At 51.9% G+C, this 22567-nt stretch overlaps 5 protein-coding genes across 5 annotated transcripts; 2 read left to right on the top strand and 3 right to left on the bottom strand.

Moving 5' to 3' along the window:
- Nucleotides 1-261: 261 nt before the first annotated feature.
- Nucleotides 262-2696, bottom strand: N0V89_005785 (uncharacterized protein; the record flags this gene model as incomplete). Its single annotated transcript, XM_056214559.1, has 2 exons — nt 262-2549; nt 2600-2696. 2 exons carry the CDS (start codon nt 2694-2696, stop codon nt 262-264), a joined length of 2385 nt encoding a protein of 794 aa, XP_056071826.1.
- Nucleotides 2697-4754: 2058 nt separating this feature from the next.
- On the top strand, nt 4755-7183 carry N0V89_005786 (uncharacterized protein; the record flags this gene model as incomplete). The annotated part of the gene is made up of 5 exons (XM_056214560.1): nt 4755-4801; nt 4854-5762; nt 5818-5864; nt 6780-6872; nt 7065-7183. The coding sequence occupies 5 exons, from the start codon at nt 4755-4757 to the stop codon at nt 7181-7183; spliced, it is 1215 nt and encodes a 404-aa protein (XP_056071827.1).
- Nucleotides 7184-9592: 2409 nt separating this feature from the next.
- Nucleotides 9593-11537, bottom strand: ALV1 (5-aminolevulinate synthase, mitochondrial; the record flags this gene model as incomplete). Its single annotated transcript, XM_056214561.1, has 2 exons — nt 9593-11112; nt 11207-11537. 2 exons carry the CDS (start codon nt 11535-11537, stop codon nt 9593-9595), a joined length of 1851 nt encoding a protein of 616 aa, XP_056071828.1.
- An 885-nt stretch (nt 11538-12422) lies between these two features.
- On the bottom strand, nt 12423-13997 carry N0V89_005788 (uncharacterized protein; the record flags this gene model as incomplete). Its single annotated transcript, XM_056214562.1, has 1 exon — nt 12423-13997. The coding sequence occupies one exon, from the start codon at nt 13995-13997 to the stop codon at nt 12423-12425; it is 1575 nt and encodes a 524-aa protein (XP_056071829.1).
- Nucleotides 13998-14888: 891 nt separating this feature from the next.
- On the top strand, nt 14889-21455 carry GSH2 (Glutathione synthetase; the record flags this gene model as incomplete). The annotated part of the gene is made up of 4 exons (XM_056214563.1): nt 14889-15190; nt 15279-15354; nt 15404-16565; nt 19225-21455. The coding sequence occupies 4 exons, from the start codon at nt 14889-14891 to the stop codon at nt 21453-21455; spliced, it is 3771 nt and encodes a 1256-aa protein (XP_056071830.1).
- Nucleotides 21456-22567: the final 1112 nt, after the last annotated feature.

The following is a 22567-nucleotide window of genomic DNA, read 5'->3' on the forward strand; positions in this document are numbered from 1 at the left end:
ACGTGGAGCTTGCCTGTAGGTAACCTCACCAACATTCGATGCACGCTATTCCTCCTCATGAACGTGGAGCGAAGTTGCCAAGATACTGAGTGGACTTGGCATTCCCACATACAGTGACAAGTAGTGATCTCATGGCGAACGCCAGATTTCTGGAATGAGTACAGATGAATTCGAAGATATATACATGGAAACAAAAAAACCTTCCTGACCGACCAACCCCCATGAACCAGCCACCGAGTTCTTACCCAAGCTCTCCACGCCTTAGACAGTGACCTTCACACTATCCTTGCAATCGCGCGAATTGGAGCATACGTGGAAGTTGTAGTCACCCTTTGCAATCGCCCAGTCCTGGGCCACAACATCCCAGTAGCTGATATCCTTGCGGCGGATCTCGAACGTGACTTGGGTAGAAGCGCCAGCCTCAAGAGCGACCTTCTTGAAGCCACGCAGCTGCTTGGGAGGCTGGTCCGCAGCAGCCGGGTACTCAACGTAGAGTTGGGCGACTTCTGCTCCTGCGAGATCACCAGTGTTGGACAGGGTGAAGTCGATGCTGACTACCGTGTCGAAGAGGTCAGACTTTCCACCAAGTGTTGCGGTGCCGGTTGGGTACGTGCTGTTCAAAGCACTGGAGTCGGTAGAATTGAGCTTTGCCTCGGAGTACTCGAATGAGGTGTAAGAAAGACCGTACCCGAAGGGGTAGCGAACCGTCTTGTTGTACTTGTCGAAGTGTCTGTAGTCGATGTAGACACCCTCATCGTAATCGCAGTCCGCGTCGTAGCAAATGGATACAGGATAGTCGCTCTCATTCTTTGCAATGGTGTTGATGAGTTTGCCGCTTGGGTTGACATCGCCGTAAAGTACGTCGGCAATGGCATTGCCAGATTCCTGGCCGAGGTATCCGCCATAGAGGACGGCAGTGACGTTCTCGTTGTCAATCCAAGCCTCCAGAAGGCGCGGACCTTGGGTATTGATGACGACAATGGTGTTGTTGCACTCTGAAGCGATGCTCGTAACCATGGTGTCTTGGTCGTTGTTGAAGAGCTCAGTGCGGTCGGCACCCTCGCCAGAGAAAGAGTTTAGGAAGACGATGCATGCTTCGGAAACGGAGGCGTAATTGGTAAAGGAGGGCGACACAGAAGTACCGGACTGGCCAATGCCAGCACCGCCGCCACCGCCACCGCCACCTCCCATACCACCATCCGTGGAGTTTCCGCCATCCGTCGAATTCGCTCCAGAGGGCGGCGAACCTCCGCCCATGCCTCCTCCCATGCCTCCTGAGCTGGAGGAATAAGTGTCGTTCATGATCCACCAGAGCATGGCTCCATCGTTTATAGTGCGGTTCATGATGCTTTGGTACGGCGTGCTGATGTAGCTGAGCGAGAGCTGGGCAGATCCAGACCCAGAAACAAGGTGACCTTGATAGGTCGGTTCATCGGTGCCCTGGACACTGAAAGCCATGTTGGGCCCTGCCATGGCAGGTCCAGCATGAGCGCCAAAGATACTGACAGTGCGAGGGCCATTCAATGGGAGACCAGCACCTGAAGTGTTAGAGTTCTTGAGTAGGACTAGGGATGCTGCGCCGATATTGCGAATGAGGCTGCTGTGATTCGCTCGCACATCGCGGTACTCGGTGGCCTCAGCCTGAGACGGCAAGTTGCCGTCGTCGAGGCCAACATAGTAGTACGGAATGATGTTGCGAATAGTCATGTCATCGAGACGATCTTGAGTGAGGGAGCCGTTGGCAATGCCTGCAGTGATGGTCGACTCCGACCAGAGGCTGGAGGAACCATAGTCAGACCCACCATTGGCAGCTCCAAATGCTGAAGTCTGGCCGCCAACATCTGGCCAGACAAATCCAGGGAATCCAAGCTCATTCTTAAGAAGATCGTTGAGAAGGCGGCTGTTCTCACACGACGCGGTGTCGTTGGCACGATTCATGGCGCACATGACTGCAGCCATTCCAGATCGAACGGCATCCGCGAATGGCCAGAGATATAGCTCGTGTATCGTCTTGTCATCGGCGTTACTGGAGTAAACGGTGGTGGTAGAGCCGCCCAGGCCGGAGGTGCGGTTGGTCTCCTGCTCATTAAGCAGAAAGTGACGGCCTCCAGCAATGACACCGGCTGAATTCATGCCGGCGATCGCCTGGCCAAGAATAAGTCCGGAGAGATATGGGTCAGGCGACATCGCTTCAGCCTGACGACCACCCCAAGGCGTGCGACCCAACGGTCCGCCTTCAGGGCCTGAGATGAGTGCGTAACCTCTGCCATAGAATTCATCTCCGGAAGCCTTAGCTTCAGCGTGAACCATATCGAGATCCCAGGTCATGGAAAGTGCGTTGCCAGCACTGAAACCAGAAACAAAGTAGTCGTTATTCATGCCTGCGAAAGCATCTTTGCTTGTATAAGCGGTCCACGAGACATTGGTAGCGGAAGAAGAGTTGGAAGTGACATCGCCTGCGGTGATGACAGAGATTTTCTGGGAGTTGGTCAATTGAGCTACGAGAGCCTTGGCTTTGCTGTAAGCTTCTGCGAAGTTCCCCAGACGTTCTACGGCTCGTTATTAGTACACATACGAGACCAGCAAAAGGAGTGCATACCAGGTTCAGAAGACAGAAGGCCAGCAGAGCTATTGGATGCGCCCAGCACGCGAGCTACAAGTGCTGAGGTTATAACGAGTGACGAAACGACCCTCATCTTGAAGGCACGAATAATTAATGATCAGCGAGTGACTCTTGCGGCGGATGGAAAGCCCTATGAGAGAGGGTACCGAGAATGTGCGGACTGCGGCGACATGGTAGGATATATAGCAGATCACGAAAAGAAGCGCCGCATTCGCAGCTCGAGCTGACGCGTTTAGCAAAGAAGGTCGGTATAACATCCTAGCGTCGTAGTACAGGGCCACCGGGCTTCCCGCCGAAAAGCGTTGAACCTCATCCCATAACGGTAAGCCTGTTTTGCTCCTATCCCATCGGCATCAAGTTTCCTGTCCCAGGGTCGTTTAAAAGAGATCCTTGCAACGTTGGTAGACTAAACCACAAGCAACGTCAAGCTTTGCGGCGCTGCGCTTTTTGTTCCTAGGTAGCCGCGCATTAGGCCATGACGCAGCCAGGTTGTGGCCGTGAGTGGACGCTAGTACCTGTTTCGAAACAGTACCGGTGCAGTCCCGATCGATTGGTGGTTTGAAGGTTCAAATGAAGGACAGAGGTGACGATGCCCACCACGTGCTAGAAGTGGATCACTCGACCGGCACTTCCGTCGGAAAATCCGAGATACATGCTTGCGCGGCCACGGCCCACTCTTCGGGGTCTGTCAATGCGATAATCTGCTGCTGGATCGCCGTTTTTATCGCCATGTTCGCATGGCCTGCTGAGTCTAGAAGGGAACATAATCTGATATGATAAAAAAAATTCTTGATGTTCTGTCGATGCATTGTCGATGTCGGAAGGGCGGATTTTCGTCTGCGACTACCGAGGTGATGGCTGCAAGATGGAGAACAAGCAAACTCTTGAACATACATTTTGGTAAAGCTGTCAAGACGATAGATGAAAAGAGTGTGGCGTGGTTATAGTGTAACGAGTGTACGGTGTCAAAAAGGTACAGAGAAGTGAAGCAAGTAATCGTAATGACTACCCTAATCGCACTTAACAAAAAAGAACAGAGATAGTGTTAGCAAAGGAACGAAACTGGAAGATCGTGGATGTACTATTGTCTTGATGCCTCAGGGTGTACGTGGTCGCACAGAGGGTGTTGAGGCACACAGTACTGATATAGTAATTATCACAGCGCTGCTCTTGAGTTTACCACTCATTCTGACAATCAAACATGGGGACGCCGGCATATCGACTTAAAGCATGAAGGCAGCCACAGGCTTGACCAGATCTCCCAAACCAGTGATCGTGCATGTTTGGGCTGAAGCGCAAAATGCGTCAAAAAATTTGAGATGCAGCTGTCGGCGCTAGGACGGTCGCCATAATGAGCTCAAGGCTAACCTTGATTACGATCGAACCAGGGGTCGTTGATCTGGGTGAGAATTTGCTCGACGACGAGGAGTTCATCGATCGTGGAAGAGGCTGATGAGGTTTGGTGGATATCGCGCCATTCCCGGACTAGCACGATCTTTGGCGTGCACCCCGCGTTTCTGCTGGTCCATGCCACTCGTCCTTCTCGAGATCGTATTCTGACACTGGCGAGCTCAAGGAAATCGATCAAAATGAAAAGGAATTGATCGATCGATGGGCGATGATCGCTTACTTTCATGATCCACGGATCCGGAACAATGGGCACTGAAGCCTCAGCTTCCCGAGCTTTCTACCTATGGTGCTTTCTGCATCTCACAACGATCCGATAGCAATACTTCACGCTACCACGCCCGTACAGTATCGTGTAGGAGATATAGAATGTGCCAATTATTTGGGAAAGACAGCTGGCTATGGATTGAGATGGCGCCTATGCTTACCCAATCAGACACAGGCCAAGAAACGACGCGCCTCGAACTCAGCCTGTTGGCGACATGGCCCTTTCCTCCCTCTACTTTGCTACATTTACGCTTTTAAGAGTTCCTCTCTATCTCATGATCTGCAAAGGTCTATCACGACGATAAAGGAGCACCCGGCGCACCTGGCTTCTTCCTCTGCTACGAACAGTTGTAGGAAGGCAAATTGCAAAAAGAAGCGTGTTGCCCCGGTTCAACTTCCACTTGCCGACTGCGCATCTACTTAGTGGAACGGTCGTCGCTCCTAGTGACCTTTTGCAATGGGTAACCTAGAATCTTCGCTGAAGGGAGATAGTGTGGTGCGCAGGTATGTGCGCGTATGCTTTCTCGAAAGTAAGAGCTGATGTTATCAATGACAGCAAAAATCTAGAGAAACAAATAGACAACCTTCGCCAGCAGCAATTTGAAGAAAATCATTTCATTCAAGAGGCTGATGACCAGCTGAGTAAGAACAAGCTGAGACCCGGAACAGATGCTCAACTATGGCTCGACAGATACTCTGCTCAACAACGTAAAGAGACACTTGAAGAGCAAATTCAGGCTCTTAGAAGTCAAGCCCATTCTAAAGATGATGCGCCATCTAGGCCTCAGAATGCTCACATTCGTGACGGTCAAATCGACTGGTTGCAGGGTCTGCCCGAAGGAGAACCTATTCCGCGGATCAACAGCGAAAACTTGCCAATATATTGCTATGATGCTTTCAAACAATCAGAAATGATACGACTACTGATCTTGCACCCATCTTCAGACCCCAAAAGCATTCTCCGTTGCTCTCTTCGCTCCGTAGATCAGACCGAGGCTCTTAGCTCCAAATACGAAGCCCTCTCATACACATGGGGAGCCCCGTTCTTTGTTCACAAAATGCATCTTGAACAAGGCTGCATCAAAATTACCGAAAGCTTGAATTCAGCACTACGTGCACTTCGGCTCTCGGACAAGCCCCGTGTCCTATGGGTGGATGCAGTGTGCATCGACCAGCAGAACAATGCTGAGAAAGCACAGCAATTACCTCACATGAGTTGGATTTACGCAAGTGCGTCGCAGGTCGTTATTTGGCTTGATGAAGATACTGATGGGACGGCAAAAGCGGGCTTTGAAGTAGCAAGGGAACTACATAGATTGACCTGGGCGTTGGGACTTCCAGAGGCGACTAGTGTCAATGAGGATCAATACGAAGAATACATGCCCAAATTCGAGGCAAATCTTCGCTCCATGGGCTGTACCCAATTCTTCAACATCCTCGCGAAAGCATGGTTTACAAGAACTTGGTTAGTAGCCTCCCTGAAAAGGCAGCGTTCTCTTGCCACTAACACACGTACGTAGGACTTTACAAGAAGTGGTCCTCAGCTCGCGGGCCCTCGTACTTTGCGGTCAACATTCAGTTGAATGGACCCAACTGGAAACCGCGGTCAACATCTGTTGGCTAGGGACATACTTCCTCACCAGAGAACAGAGCGCCATACTTCAAACCGTTCATCCCTGTATAACAACGCGAAGTCTTGTGAATTCCTTACGAGACCGGATGTCTATAAAACTGTTCGACGTCAAAGAAGCGTTCGACGTACTGGTTCCAAGCGTGGCTCAACTCCGAGCCCGTGGTTGTGGGGACGACCGTGATAGGATATATGCTCTATTATCTATGCAAACTCTGAATCCAGAAAAGCTTGGTGTTAGGATATCCTATACAGACACCGTGGAGAAGGTCTATGCAGACTTTACGCGGACCGCTTTACAATCTGGTCATACACAGATTCTCACGAGAGTGGGCCTGTGGGACCGACAGTCTACTAGCTCGAGCGAATCAGCCCACAACCGGGGAGAACTTCCTTCTTGGGCCCTGGAGCTCAGATTGGCAGAACTGCCACTGCTACGAGAAGAGACAGAGAAATTTGGCACTGAACAAAGGACTCCTTGGAATTTACGGCATGGTCATTACCACAACCCTCTTGATGTCATATCGATAGATCATAAAGATCCTCGAAGGATCAGGGTCAAGGGGATAATCATCGACGAAGTGCACTTCGCAAACTTCAGAACCTCTCAGCAGGTCACTCCGAAGGATGATTGGCAATCTATCGTCGCCCAATGGATCACTCTTCGTTTCGATAGTCTCTCTCAAACATGCTCTATGACCGGAGATTACCCGGTGGGGCATTCGCAGACGAATTTAGAAGCTTTCACGAATGCAATAGTAGCCGGTGGAGGTCTCCAATCGATTAGTGGCGGCAGGTACAAAACAACATGTGGGACCTCTGTCGATTTGCTCCTCGACACAATCTGGGCAGGATTCAAATATGACATCCGCAAGCAATTGCACATCCGACAGATACTTCGCGCAACACCATCACGGAAGTTTGAGCAGCTGTGTCTCCCCTTTGGTAATGGAATTTGGCCGAGAACAACAAGGGATGAAGTCCTTAAGTTCAAATCGAAAGCTGTTGAAGTGTACAACTTATGTTCCTTCATCATGACCGGGCGCGGATTGATGGGTTTGAGTGCTCCTATGACTACGATGGGAGATATTGTTGTTCGTCTATCGTGTCGCAAATGGCCATTCCTATTGAGACCAGTTAAAGGCACCGGTGACTACCAACTCATCGGCGAATGCTATCTGCACGGTTATATGAAGGGAGAGGAGAATCCTGAAGATAGGCCGCAAGAGGAAGAGCAGTGGTTCTCTCTCGTCTAGCTTGACATAGTGCCCGCTTGACACGAAAGAATGGAAGCCCAATACGGGATGGATTGAGGGTGATACGAGGATGGATTCGCGAGCTGTCGCATTGCCGGTAAAGAGACGGTGGTAGGGCGCATAAAGTGCGATAGCTGCTGATTTGCAGTAGATGCTTTGTATAAAGAGTACAAAACGCATACCTCGAAAGAGCCTAACCCAGATTAGGCGATGTGAACAGCAATCGATGTGAACAGGAACCTCACACCCAAGCTCTGACCGCTCATGAAATGCTCGAATACCAGTGTCGCCACCAATATATCGATACGTTACGATAAGGGCAAGGAGCGCAACAATGAAGGCTGCAAAAGCAACAGCTGGAACTTTAAGCGCATGTCTCATTCCTGCTTGTTGGTCAAGTGCCATCGTCGAAATCGTAGCGTATTGGTGCTTTCCGTCAGCGGTCGGTGGGACGTAATACGGACCTGAGACGGCTCCAATGATGGCCACAGTCACTGTGTGCTCATCTGCAGTGAGGAAGGACTCGAGCTTGTAACTATGGCCTTTCAATGCCTTATCCAATCGCTAGATCCATGGAGCTGTACATCTCGCTAAATTCTCGCTGGACGTCAAGGTCGGAGAACAGTGTGGCGCGTGGCACCGGGGTTAACAATGTATGGCTTTGCGGGGTCGTAGGGCTATCGAAACATGGACTAGGAATGAGGGCCGAGAAGGTAGTGAGAAGACGGGCCAATAGTGTTGCGTAGCTCTGGTGAAAACGGAACAATTTTGTGAAGTCGAACATTGCATACAAATTGTTGGGAAGTTGGAATGAGATTGACTATACGTTCTGTGGGCTGAGGTTAATGTTTGTACTGTTATCTATTGCATAATAGGTCCAGCATGTACATAGTTTAAATGAAAGGTACAAGCAAGAGCGTTGAGCAGGAGCTGAGGTCTACAGTGTTGTTGTGTTCAAGGGTGCGTCAGCTAGCCACAGCCTAGCGCCTTCTCGCTTTGCCGTACTTACGGTGCGTTAATTGGCCGTTACAGTTGATCATACGGCAACTTCGTATCGCGATAGTGGCAAAAACCCACATTGTCGGCCTATGTTAAGATGTAGCTACTTCCTCCTTTCGGCAGTAAGCACAAAGTGTCGAAAACAGCGCCGGGTAAGGACCGGTTAAGAGCCGGCTGAGGATAAGACAGGTGCACCATCACCCCGGTCATAACATGCCCATCAAAGCTTCGTGGGTAGACAAGATGTGCTTTTCAGATGCTAGCGGACCAGCTCAGCGATTCTGGCGTACCATGAGGTAGGGGACACTTGGCGTTCAAATCAAGCATTTATGTTACGTGGTTCCTACTAGCAGCAACGAGTTGGTATGTTTTCGTACTTCGTGTTAAGCAACATCAGTACTGGTCGGTCACTATAAATCAATATTACCCCCAACTATTCGTCCATTTTTTAACATGTTACTTGCTCTCAGTCCATTGTCAAGGTCACCTTGGACGTTGAAGTGGAGCAGCCAGAAGACTTGAACATATCGATATTGACTGTTTGTTTGCGGGCAGTCGCAACTCTTATTAGTCGAGGTTCTTGTTCCGCTAATGAGTAAACAGTTCTTACAGTTGCAGCAAAGTCAGCACTACGTTACGAGTACGCCACATCGTGTTAATCATTGAGCTATACGCAGTAAGAATAGACAATTGTAAATAATGTTCCAAAAGCTGATACCGAAGGCGAGCAGTAGTGATAGCAGACCCGACGTTTTAAAGCGATGTGCCGGGAAATTGCAGCCGCATAGATCCTAGTGTAGGAAAGTAGAGGAAATTGTTAAAGGCGTCGATCGAGTGGCTGCAAGTATACACTGAATGAGAAGTACCTATACCAGAAACAGGCATTAAGCAAACCACCCTTGGTGCTTGATGAGTCGACGCATCAGGTCAAGAAGGGGTCTGCGTTTGGAAATTTACCAGGCAGCTAATCTGCATACAAGCTCTAATCGAGGACACCCTCTCTTCATGCGCTAAGCTGCCAGTCGATACGCAGCACGTGTTGCATGAAGGTAGTGCGAAAAAATTCCGCAAAGCCGTAGAAGGCTGCGGGCGCCGGCGTGGAGGGAGGCTGCCTCGAGGGCGGAGGACTCCGCTGGAGGACCCGATTAACATTGTCACCAGCTGAAGCTACTACATAGGTTCGCATGGTATGAGGGCTCGCCTTAGGGACCTTTGCCATACCCAAGAACAACGGACATAACCTAGATGTCACGTCACGAAGATCAAAAGATATGGAATTTGCACCAGCAAAAGTGTTTGATTGATTTGATATAATGTGGCTCAAAGCCAACCAGACCTCAAGAAGAAAGGAGCGAACAGGTCTTCCCCCAGCAATCGCTGTAAAGAAACAGAGACAGGTCCATGTTCGCTTTAAGCAGCAGCGCTAACAGCCTGTGCCGTAGCACGGTGCTCCTTCTCGAGGATAGCCTCGAGAACATTGACGGCACTCCCGCCAGCCTTCATCTCCTTGAGGACGGTGTCGACTTCGAGCTGCGAGTCGGTCCACAAAGGCTCCGGTTCCTCGACGCCAGCCTCGCCGACGCCGATGAAGCCTCCCTCGGACGCCCACTCGCTGGTGCGCTTGATACCGAGTTCGCTCCAGACGCTGTCCACGGCTTCGACAAGATGGTCGCGGTATTCCCGAACGTGGCCGGGCGTGGGCGTGATGCGGAGACGCTCCTGGCCGACCGGGACGGTAGGGTAGTTGATGGCTTGAACATAGATACCCCAGTCCTCGAGGAGCATGTCGCTAGCCTTCTTAGCGACTTCCGCATTTCCAACCAACAAAGGCACAATGTGACTTGGGTTGGGGATAACCGGAATGTTCTTTGCATTCAAAGCATCCTTGACTGCTCGGGTGTGCAATTGCTGAAGGCGCCTGTCGCCTTGGTAGTTCGCCTGGTATTCAATGGCGGTCTTCGCGCCTGCCATGGTTGCAGGCGGTAGAGAGGTGGTGAAGATGAAACCCGGAGCGAGAGAACGGATAGTATCAACCAACTTAGCAGATCCGGCGATGTAGCCACCAACGCAGCCATATGCCTTGCCAAGAGTTCCGGTGATGATGTCTATGCGCTCCATAATTGTACCTTGCGGCTTGCCTGCTACATGCGCTTCGTAATCGAGGTGCTCAGCAACGCCGGCACCGTGTGGTCCGTACATGCCGACGGCATGGACTTCGTCGAGAAAGGTAATGGCGCCATACTTCTCAGCAAGATCGCAAATCTCTTCAATGGGCCCGATAGATCCACACATGCTGTACACACTCTCAAATGCGATGATTTTAGGGTGTTCTGGTGGGATAGAAGCGAGCTTGGCCTCCAAATCGGCTACATCGTTATGCTTGAATACCATCTTCTTGGCGCCAGAATGGCGAATGCCCTGAATCATGGAGGCGTGGTTCAAACTGTCAGACAGAATGACACAATTGGGAAGTTTGCTGCCAAGTGTTGCAAGTGTTGCATCGTTAGCTACATAGCAAGAAGAGAAGACCAACGCTGCCTCTTGAGCATGCAATTTCGCAAGGGTGGCTTCCAAAGACACAGCATGCTGGTTATGACCGGAGATATTTCTAGTGCCTCCAGCACCCGCGCCATAATTGTCCAGGGTGTCGTGCATCGTCTTCAGCACGTGCGGGTTGCGTCCCATGCCGAGGTAGTCGTTGGAGCACCACACCGTCACCTTCTCCTCCTTGGAGGCCATGTGAGCGCGGGGAAACTCCTTGGCGAGTCGGTTGATGTTGTTAAAGTAGCGGTAAGATTTGTCCTTGTGCTTCTTGTCCAATTCGTTGTGGTAAAAGCCATCGTAGTCGAATTTCGAAGCAGGAGGAGTAGGAGGTGCGGTCGTTTGCGTTGCTTGAGTCGCTGCCGGCTTCTTCGCAGCCGGATAGGGTACTATACGAGCAAAGTTTAGTAACGTATTCTTTACGACAGCAGCCGTCGTTTTCTCCGGCCTTTCTGCACTCCTCTATCTCGAGGAAAAGCGTACCTTGCTTGGAGCGTAGCTTCTCAATGTCGACGGCCTGGGCTTCCTTTGATGTCGAGGTGTGCAGTCTAGCGCGGCTCACACGCGTGGAATAAGCCCGCGCGCCACCGAAAGCGCCCGCAAGCGCATTGTTGCCGATGCGGGCGCTCTGGACGGCGAGCGCTTTGCCCATGATGGGGCAGCGCCTGGCAAGCACCTGCAGATTGGACATGCTGCCTGCGCCGGGCGAGACATGGTGCTCGGTAGCAGTCGTAGAAAGCGAGCGGAGCGTGGCGGGGGACGTCTTGGAGAGGAACGGGCACATGGACCGCGACTGGCGCAGAATTGACTCCATGGCGGCGAGGAGCGCAGTTGGAGAGCGCAAAATCAGAGAATTGGGAGCGAGCAGAGACGGGGTCCTGGGAAGGTGGGAGGGGCGGTGAATGCGGATGAGAAGGTTTAAAGGCGTACGTGAGGGACAGGATTCATTCCGCAGCGGAATAGCAGGCTAAAGCACGCCGGCGGTCCGCTTAGAATGCCTATCCGTTGATTGGCTGCGGTCCTACAACGCTGCGCCGACCTGCAGCCGATTTCGAAATACTCTAGAGTAATCCGGCAAGGTCGAGATCATCAATGAATGCCGCAGGTCCCCTCTTTTGCCGACATAGACAATGGAGACCAAGAAACGGTGCCGCATGTGCGGGTCCGCCCACATAGCGCTCTACAATTCAAAAGCCGATTGTGAAAAAGTTCTCTCTTTCCCATAGCTGAATGTCAGCAAGGGCTGACGCACTCTGCTCTCATGTCACCAAGAGTTCAGCTCGAGAAGTTTGTTCCGTTGCCATCGGTCGCCGATCTAAATCCACTAGGGTTCCCTCGGCAACAAGACCTTCCGTCTCCAATTGACAGGTTTGGCCGCTAACGGACCGGGATATCCAAATTGAAGCCATGTGTCCACGGCGAAGCTATCATACGATGGCTGTGCCTATGATTCGAAGGAGCCTCTTACTGTGCAATGTGTCATGACCTAGCGTTGCATCGATGGTTGCCTTCCTTTCATTTCAGCTCTGACCGAACTTTGATCCTGGTTTCACTTCCAATGGTGGTCAGCCATCCTTGTGCACGCCTGTTCAGCGACCGCTTCTACACAACGACTGGGAACCTTCTCGTTGTCACTCAGCGCCGATGCAATAGCTTATTGCCCACAATAAAAGCTTTACTCCTCGCTTTAGTTCCTCACTCAATCCAGCGTTATGACGTTGTCTTGGGGTAGATGCCGTGCTTGCACTCGTCTCGGCGTTTGTTCCTTCCGTGATAGTGATTTTGCAGACTTCGATTCATCGTCGTCAGAGATCACGATAATCTCTTCCTGGGATGGGGCCTGTGCATTGCGAAATGCTTCCTCGCTGAAGTTTCTGTTTAGGATGAAATACACCCAGTCATAGAAGGTTGAAAGGTCATCGCATTGGTGGAGCCCAGTCACCAGTTCGTGGAGTTGTTGGTCCGATGGTGTTTTACGCATGTAGTCGTCCGCGAGCCACCAGCACAGAAAGAAACTTGTCATTCCCATGATCTTTGGTAGATCGGATGGCAACACGCCCAGCATCTTCTGCTCTTTCCGGTACAGCATGTCGATGCATGTACTGATCTCCTTGAGTAGATTCGCCTTTTTCAAAGCTCTGATCCTTTTATGGATCATCGCTCGCTCTTCTCGACTCATGCCGAGCATCACTTTCATGATGATTCTCTTACGGTCCTTAGCCGCGACCAGGTCTTGCATGTCCCAACCTGACACAGTCAAAATAGATGCGATTTCCGGTCGACTTCCACGACCCTTCTGCGACTTCCGTGACCTAGACTCTGCATGTCTTGCGGCAGGCGAGACTGAGGCTCCATCTGGGTCAATCGGCGAGACACCCTCAGACTCTGTAACTGTGCTCTTCAACCGTACGAGTTCAAGAGTTCTCGGTGCGGTGAGGTCTGATGTCATAGTCGAGGGATTAGCAAGAGTACATTGTGTAACGGCCGGTTCCTCAGCATCCACAAGCATTTCTCTTTCGTCTCCGTGTTGTGAAGATTCTGGACTTGATCCAAGATCAATGACCTCAGCGTCATGTCCTGAAGTCGATCCTTGAGTTGCAGGTATACGATGCTGCTCATGATCGCTGCCGTCCCCAGTGTCCGCCGGAGGCAATTCATAGATGGACAGGTACCACTTAGCTGCTTCAAGGTTGTGCACATGCATTTCCAGGTTCCTGCAGTGTTGGCGCGTTTGTTTCTCTGACTTCTGAGGGATCTTGCAGATCTCTTCCGCCAATCTGTCCAGCTTGTTTTCGAAGAGTCGAACTTCGAACTTGTATTTCTCGATGAGTTCCCCTCTACGGTTAAGCGCTTCTCCATCCTCCCATAGACGAATCGGATCGAGCGACTGCTCCTTGCTTTCCGGTGCTATTTCATTAATCTTGCTAGGAGACCACTCATTCATGAAAGCTTCTATGCTCTCATTTATTATGCCGATGACGACCTCTTTTGGCACTTTTCCGGCTCGTTCCCGCGAGTGCTGGTGAAGTTGCCTAATTGCCACCTCTTCGGCGTCAAGCGAGTTGTATTCGAGGCCATTGGCGATGCTTTCTACCTCTCCATCGACGGCATGAATGCTAGCGGCTCCTTCGTCCTCATCATCCTCTTCCTCATCATCTTCGCTCCAACCTTCTTGATCCCACTCGACGATTGTATCTCCTTCCTCCCTGTCCCAGTGAAGGAGATGATCAAAGGCATCCCCGTTAGCAGATGGTGAAGCAGTTGCTGGTAGCATGTGCTGGTAGCATGTGCTGGTTCACGGCAAGCTCTGCGGGCATTACAGCCGTCAATGCCGCTCTCTTCTGTCTCTTGCGACCACTATCATTGGTGCAATTCTCCGTGCGCAATACCTGGACGCCTTTGGCGGCGGCCGACAACTCCTTGTCCATTCCAATTTCGCCTCGGTCTGTTGCGACTCAAGAGTACCAACTGATCCAGAAGTCAGACAGTCTCGAGCGGCGCCGCAGCTGGCAGTCGCTTATGTATAATTCGAACAGCGGGAAAGTTAAGATCGATACCAACGGTGAGTAAGTGTCAAAGAATCGTTTCGTAGAATGGGCTAATGGCTCTGCGTGTGTGTCTACAGCCTCACCCACAGGCCAAGTTCCGCTTTCCTTTGGTTACAGTTGCCGTGACTTGAAGCTTGACGAGCGTCGCCGGGTACGTGTGGGTATTTTCCAATGCTGGCGCCCGACAGGTTGAGCGTGTCGACGTAATGACTTTTGGGCCGTCAAGGTCATCAACATGCGGATACTTGGCCCAATGCTCAACAACAATCTGCCATTGCGCGTTTGTTGGTCAAGACGGCAAGAGCGAGCAATCGCTCTTGCCGCACAAGCGGTCTAAGCGGTCACGCTAACCGATCACGTGAAAGCATTCCATGGATCACAGCTCCTCGAGCTTGTGCATAGTGCACGTAAATTGTGTTCTTGGCCGAAGCTCAACTGTATTCCAGCACTATATATCCAATTAAGGTAATTGACCAAAAGCACCTTGCACTAGCTCTTCCGAAATCCGGCGCTCGAAAGAGGAAATCGCTTAGCGCGGATTGGGTCATTTTACTAATGTCAATTCACCCCACCTACTGTACTTGTCTCTAACCCGAGGGCAACAGAACACTGCTATAATGGCGGTCAACTCCCACGAATGCTATCCGCCGGAGCTGTCTTCAGAAGAGCAGGAATACCTGTTGACGAATCTGAAAGATTGGTCGATTGCGCATGGACTAGCGGTGCGGCCGGCTCCGTCATTCGTCCAACCGGCCCAAGACCCTGCTGGGGTGCTCGCTGCTACAGCACCCGTCACTCTCTTTCCGAGTCTGTTCCCTCGGAACTGTTTCGAAGAAGGATTAGCGATACAAACAGCTTACAATGAGTTGTACTCGGCAATAGCTCGAGACGAAGAGTGGTTAAGAGGCATCGTGGAAGAGTGAGTATGGTTGTTAAAGTCACACGCTATATTCTCATCCCGATATTGGAGCCTTTGTGTAAATCGAAGTTGGGCTGACTCCTCGTAGACTGGTCGATATTGATGACTTCGTGGGGAAGCTTTGGCAAACCCATCTGGCAGTTAAGAAGGAAGGCTATGTGCAGGTAAGATGCTGGTCGCCTTACCCAAAGCACCCTATCTCACATGTTATAGAGTCTATCGCTTGGTCTGTTCCGTTCGGACTACATGGTCCACATGGATCAGGCCAATCTTTCCTCGCCCTCCGGTCTCAAACAGGTCGAATTCAACACGATTGCATCGTCTTTTGGTGGTCTATCCTCTCAAGTATCGCGGCTGCACAAGTACTTGCTCTCGGTAAATGCGTATCCATCATCTGCAACTTCTCTCATTAAAGAAGAAGCGCTCCGCCAGAGTAAGTCGGCCTCTTCTCTGGCTCAAGGACTTGCTGCTGCGCATAAGGCATACGGGCCTTCGTCGACGGGCCGCTCCCTGTGCGTACTATTTGTGGTACAAGACCCCGAAAGAAATGTTTTTGACCAGCGGCACCTCGAATATGCATTGTTCGAAGAAAACGGCGTGCGCGCTTTCCGATTGCCTTTCGAACAAACCTTGTCGCACACAGAATTGGATACAGACCGTACGCTACTGTATACACCACCTAACGCGCCTTTTACTACTTACGAAGTTACTACCATCTACTTCCGAGCCGGTTACTCTCCGGACGACTATCCAGAAGAGAAGGAGTGGGACGCAAGACTTCATCTCGAGAGGAGTAAAGCAATCAAGTGCCCGAGTGTGCTGACGCACCTTGCCGGGTGCAAAAAGGTCCAGCAAGTCCTCGCGACCCCGCATTCTCCGCACTTGAAGCGTTTCCTGCCGAACGATCAAGTGGCTTCGAAAGTGCTTTCGACGTTTGCGCCAATATACCCCCTAGACGATAGTGAAGCTGGACAGGAGGCTAAGAAGCTGGCGCAAGACGTGAACTCTGCGGCCCGTTATGTACTCAAACCCCAACGCGAAGGAGGAGGAAACAACGTCTATCGAAAGGCTATTCCCACCTTTCTCGAGAAGCTCCCGCGGACACACTGGCCAGCGTACATCCTGATGGAGATGATAGAGCCGCCTCCGCTGACCAATGCGATCCTTCGAAACGGACAGCTGCAGCGAGGTGGCGTTATTGGAGAGCTCGGGGTCTATGGCGTGTGCCTTTGGCGAAACGGGACCGATGACAAGGACGCGGGTCAGGTCTTGGAGAATTGGGAAGCTGGATATCTTCTTCGAACCAAAGGAGACCAGAGTGAAGAGGGCGGTGTGGCTGCAGGGTTCGGAGCCGTTGATAGCGTGTTTCTCACCGGTGCATGAAGGCTGCCACTACAGAATCCTCTCCTCAGCCTTCGCCAAATGGAGCGAATGGTAGCCGTCCGAGCCAGTATGAATCGACAGTGTTAGGTCACAATGTTGGACTACCTGTTTGTACCGCAACGTTGAAGACGTGTAACATTCGAAAATTTCGTATTTCTGTCCACGACATGGGCAATGCACGAGCTAGGAGTCGTGTCACAGAACCATTTGCTCAACTGTTCTCTTGGAATCAGTGTCTGGAACAGCTGACAACAAAAGAAGAGTTGACTTCCAACACATGCAGCAAGGGAAAGAAGCCGTTGAAACCTGTCGAGTAAGTACGAGCAACAACTCTCCGGTCAGGAGTACGTTTGACTTTCTGGGATCGCACTATAAAGAGGCGTCTACGCGAAGGCGCTTCTCCGGCGGCGCAAGGACGGGAAAGCACAGAGCAGGATCTTCGGCATCGCGTCGATCATAAGGTTCACTCCCGAGCCACGGGCGTCAGCTCAGCTGCATGCGTTTTTGGCTTGCGTCGACCCCACTTGCTCTCGTCTGCTCGTCTTCAGATGATTTTCTTGGTGATACAAATGCACAGCACTGCCTCCCGAGCTGTACCCACAGCTGCACGCTGACCCACAGCGACTTATACACGGGGCAGGACTCTATGCAGGGTTTCCGGCACTCTTATGCAGCGCTCCCGAAAGCACTCTTCTGGAACAGCGCCAGCGGGGATGGGCGCAAATCCCGGCGAATCATGCAGGCCCAAGTAAAAGTAGTGGAGGCATCACTCGCCTGATTGGCCCCTGGCTAATGTCTTTTCGCGTGTCTCGCGACGCGTCCTTCATCAACTTCCAACTTTCAAGCTGACAGTTCATGCACTCTGCTCCGAGGAGCACCCTTCCTCCATGACGTCTCGCTTTCGCGTCGGCTGCGCTCCTCCAGAGTCACATCGTGATGAAGGAGACGATCGGGCGTAGCTGCGGGCACTTCGGATGCGGCCTGCCAATCCTCCTCCCTGTTGACTCTGCGCGAGGTCCAATTGCTGGCTAACAAAGTCCTCTGAGTCCAATGAGGCACAGCCGAAGTCGCCTGGCGCGAAAAGGCGAGGACGGTGGCTTGGTGCAATTTCGCGATGCTTCAGACTTACTCCAAGTAGTGTAGGCTTGTCCTCATTCGACACACCCGTTTTGACGTTTGACGACGGCGCTACGCTTTTGGACAGGAACTCATGAATCGGTCTTTGCACCTTCGAAGGCCCAAGCTCCTGTAGCTTCCGGCTCATCAAGCTGTGCCAATTGATGATCCGCCCGTGGCCATGCGGATGGCCTTTATCGCCGACAGATATCCCTGTCCCCTCATCCTTGATTTTGTGCCTTCTTGCAGCTGCGCTTCTGCACCTCTCCAGCAACCAGTTCCACAGACTGGCTGCGTGTCTTTGCCGGCGTCCATTCCTTTGATACCAAGTAATAATTACCTCATCGTTGTGACTATTCGCTCCTTCCTTTTCGTCGCTCCTTCTTCGCGTCCGTCGAACCTCCCGCGATCGCACTCGCGCCTTCCTACCTTTCAGCACTTTCCTGGTCATCCCCCTAATGCTACTTCGCATGGCCATTGTCAATTAAACGCATCTCGCCATGCGCTCTTTCCGAATTCTTTTGACTACACTTGCGCTCCTCGTCTGCCTCCACGTCGTCACAGCAGCCCCCCGCTACCCATTGGCGCGTCGTCAAGATGGCAGCGAACCTACTTCTGCAGTCTCCGCAACATCTGAGTCGACGCATCCATCCTCTACATCTCGTCCCAGCGAGTCGTCTACCTCGCAATCAGCATCGGACCATCAGTCAACAACTGAAAAGTCCGACCCCCGCTCGTCTACAGTTGTAATCACCACCACTTCCTCAGCATCACCAAGCGCAACGGCCTCGGCGGGCGCGTCTACCAATGGAACTGATTCAGGTGAACACTGCCGGCTGTCCGTTCATCAAGAGTGGCTAATTTGAACTTACCACAGGCAATGTCTCACATGACCCGCTTCCACTTCATCCAAAGATCACCCCAGCTCTCGGATTGATTGGAGCAATACTCCTGCTCTCGGGCGCGTTGTATGCCGTCGTGGGCATCAAGAACCAATGGTGGGGAAACTCAGATTGCTATCGTTTGCAATTTGCTGACGGTGCTAGGATCTATGTCTTCGGTTCTGCGGCATATCTGACGGCTCTCGCGGTGACTGTGCTGATCATCTATCTGATGAGCCCCTCCGTTTCAAACGCGGTGCAAGGCGCATTCTTCGTGGCTGCCTTCATTACTGGAGTCATGTTTGGAGCGCTAGCATTGATCTTCTCTGACCTCACTGAAGGACTAGGATGTCTTCTCGGAGGATTTTGCGTCAGCATGTGGTTCCTGTCACTCAAAGAGGGGGGTTTGATTACTTCGACCACAGGCAGGGCTATCTTTATCGGATGTATGAGTGTGGCGGGCTTTTGCCTGTCGTTCTCACATTATACCCGCACCTATGGACTGATTGGGTCAATCTCATTCTCTGGCGCCACGATCGCAATGCTGGGCGTCGATTGCTTCAGTCGCGCAGGATGGAAAGAGTTTTGGCTCTTTCTTTGGAGTAAGCCATGTTTGGGGTACCACCAACCATGAAGCACCGCTGACGTGTACAGACTTGAACCCTGACGTCTTCCCTCTCCACACTACCACGTACCCAGTAACTAAAGGCATCAAAGTCGAGCTTGCAGGTGTTGTCATCCTGTGTGTGTTCGGCATTATATCACAGCTTCGTCTGTGGAGACTCATCAAAGAGCGTCGAGACAAGAAGGAGGAACATGAACAGCAAAAGGCAGAGAGTCAGCAATTACACGAGGCAGAACTCGGCCGAAAGATCGAAGACAAGTTCCAGAGGGAACGTCGTGAATGGGAAGCTACGTACGGAGAGAAAGGACTTCCAGGCTCAAGCGACGAATCGGGTTCAGCTACGCCTCAGTCACCAAGTCTCAACGAGAAAGAGCACTACGCAATTGCTTATGATTCCAAGGTCGACCTTGCGGGACTTGAGAACAAGCACACGAAAGTCACTGTTGCTGCTGTCCAGGATGATGGAATCCAACGAATTGATGCGACGGGAACACCTATTACTCAGGATGGTCTTGTTCCTCAATCCGCTGATGTTAGCCGATCCAACAGCGCACGTCCGTCCTCGGACGCAGTAACTTTCTCGCACACCTCCCGGACTGTATCTGTCACAAGCTCACTCAAGCCCTCATCTCCCCCGCCTCCGGTTGTTGTACCACTTCCCTTTAAGATTCCGCAGGAAGAAGATGCGAGATCAGCAATATCAGACAACCCTTCTGTTTCCGCCTTGCCCGATACCGAAGAGGAAGCCACACTTACGGAAGAGCAATTTACTTCCCGTCGCTTGCCCAGTAAACCGACAATGAAGCGCATGTCGACGGTCAGGTCTTCGGTTGATGGGTTTCAAAATGGCAAGGCACTAATGATGTCGCCGATCGAAGATGACAGGTCTTCTGTTGCGGCTACGTTGGACGAAGAAGACAGGATATCTCTATCGGAGTTGTCTCCGCCCTCCTCACCTCTAGATGCGAAGTTCAATATGGAAGACCCAATGACTGACGAGTCGAGCTTCAAGACTAACAAAACTGGCGAAGTACGAGAGGACAGCGCGGTTGCTTTGGGAACAGACGCAGCAACAACACCTAGCACACCAACCATCGATGTACAAACCGCAGAAACGCTGGAGGATATATCCAAAGCTCATGAATTAGCGCCTTCGCCGTCTCAGATTGGTCTTCGCAAATTCCTTACCATCAGCACTGATCCAAAACATGATGCTGTACAGTCCAAACTCATTCCTCCACGAAGTCCTCGCTTACGACACGATACTCTGGTGAAGGAAGGCAGCGACAATTCCAGTACAGCGAAGTCTGATGCACCAGGATCCGTAAATGATAACCTCTCGAATGCGCCTCCGCTTCGCCTCTCGAAGGTAGCGCAATCGTACCGAACCAACGAATGGGCGAAACACCTTGAAGCTGCAGACAGACCAGAAATCGACGAGGTTTCTGAGCCAAGCTCACCAGGTGCTCAACTAGACCACGAGCAGCCCGCGCCAGTGAGCGAAGGCATTGCACAGCCTTTTGCCGTAGCGAAGAGGGTCTCGAAACGGGTTTCAAGTGATAGTAACGTACACAGGAAGAATGCATTCATGCAGATCAACTCCAATTCAGCGAGACAATCTCAAAGTGAGCTTCCGGCCTTCGCGAATATTCGCATGTCCGGCTCGCAACAGCCGTTGGCAGTCGATCTCGTTGGCAGGAGAGTCTCGTCTAGCCCTGCACAGCCCCTCAGTAAGACTCTGATGGGCAAACGCGAGTCGCTGATGCGAGACCGGGTTTCTACGCAGAACTTTAACCAACAGTTATCCTCTGTTAACAACTTGACAGTAACAGCTGAGGATGACATGACGTTGGCACAACGTAGACACGTCTTAAAGCAGCAGAAGCCCCCTTCGGCGTCGCAAAAGTGGCAGAAGGGCAGCTGGGCAACGAGCCCTCAAGCCGAAGGATTCGATTCCCATCAGCCGAGGAGAACAGTTGGCTCAGGCTCCGACCAGAAGCGCGAGGAGTTGCTTGTCGGGTGGAGAGGATCGGTCCCACAAAACGGGGTGCCCATGCAGAGCGCAGTAGCGAAAGAGGAGCAGCAGCGAGCGGCGATGATGAACGCAAAGAGACAGAAGGAGATGGAGCAGCAGCAGCAAGCTGCCATCGCGCAACACCGAGAGTCGATGAGACATAACATGATGCGAAGCAGTGAGATGCTTGACGCGCACCGCGACGCAATGCGACGCATGCAGGCGTCCGCCAACAGAAAAGCGTAAACATCGCCATCTTATACCTGGATGAGCACAGGCACATAGCCATTTCGCGCCCTCCGTCTACTGGAGCGGACATAATGTATAAAATTCTACTGGCGGTCGGGGATGATAACGGATATAGGCATGGGAGGACACGATACCCTAGACAGAACAACGGTCACTTTCGGGACTTGGAGGTATAATGGGCGTATTTTTTGTATTCAGCACACGGACTTGACTTTGTTCACATATGGCTGCTGGAATCACGGGCTATGGCGAGTACTCTTCTATGATGGCCACGGCTATGGAAGGCACGAGCGTCAAAAGCATATCTTAACATACCATGTACCCCTTGCATTCGCACCCCTGGGTACCTACTCAGGGCAGCTGAGGGTGGATGCTGTTTGCATCATCTAATTAATTATGTAGTACACTATTGGGGTTGCCTTTTTGAGAGCAGTGTTTGCCGATATGGCAGTAGTGTCCCTACTGTGCACGTAGATGCATACAAAATACCCGAAATGGATGCATTGGAGCAATACATGTCTCCACACGAGGCAGATGTATTCCCTTGCATGCAATCTCGGCTTGTGGAGGTTTAACGCGGCCTCGAAGCCTCAGGCCAAGCGCTGTGTTTCCTCCCCACGGTAATGGCATTGTGGAAATGCGCATGGCCGGAAAGGATGATGCTCGCAGCACGCTAGTCATTTCACAAGACGGACGTGTGCACGTGCAGGGATCGCAGCCCTGGAGTGAAGGGCATACGTGTGGAGGAAATTACGAATTACGCAAAAGGTTGGATAGAAAACCGGGAGCAGATCCGCAGGCGATCCGAAGGGACGGATCTGGGTTGGGCCCGACGCGGATGAGGCGTTTCTGCAGCGATAGCGCGACGTTGGAGGCCGCCAGGAACCGGTACCTTTGTGCCAGGGCTCGCGGCTGGGTTGGGAGGTGTGGCGACGAGGGGGAATGGTGGAAGAATGCAGGGCGGAAGCAGGTACGTGGTGCAGGGTAGCCAATTGGGCCTCTTGGGGGGAATGCATTGGCATGCATGTCGAAGGAGGCACACAGGGCAGCGAATGTCACGATGGGCTTTTGCGGCGTGTGGGAGCGCAGGGGCGCAAGCATCGGCGAGG

This window comes from Didymosphaeria variabile (genome assembly GCF_027946475.1).
Source record: "Didymosphaeria variabile strain IMI 356815 chromosome Unknown scaffold_4, whole genome shotgun sequence".
Lineage (NCBI taxonomy): Eukaryota > Fungi > Ascomycota > Dothideomycetes > Pleosporales > Didymosphaeriaceae > Didymosphaeria > Didymosphaeria variabile.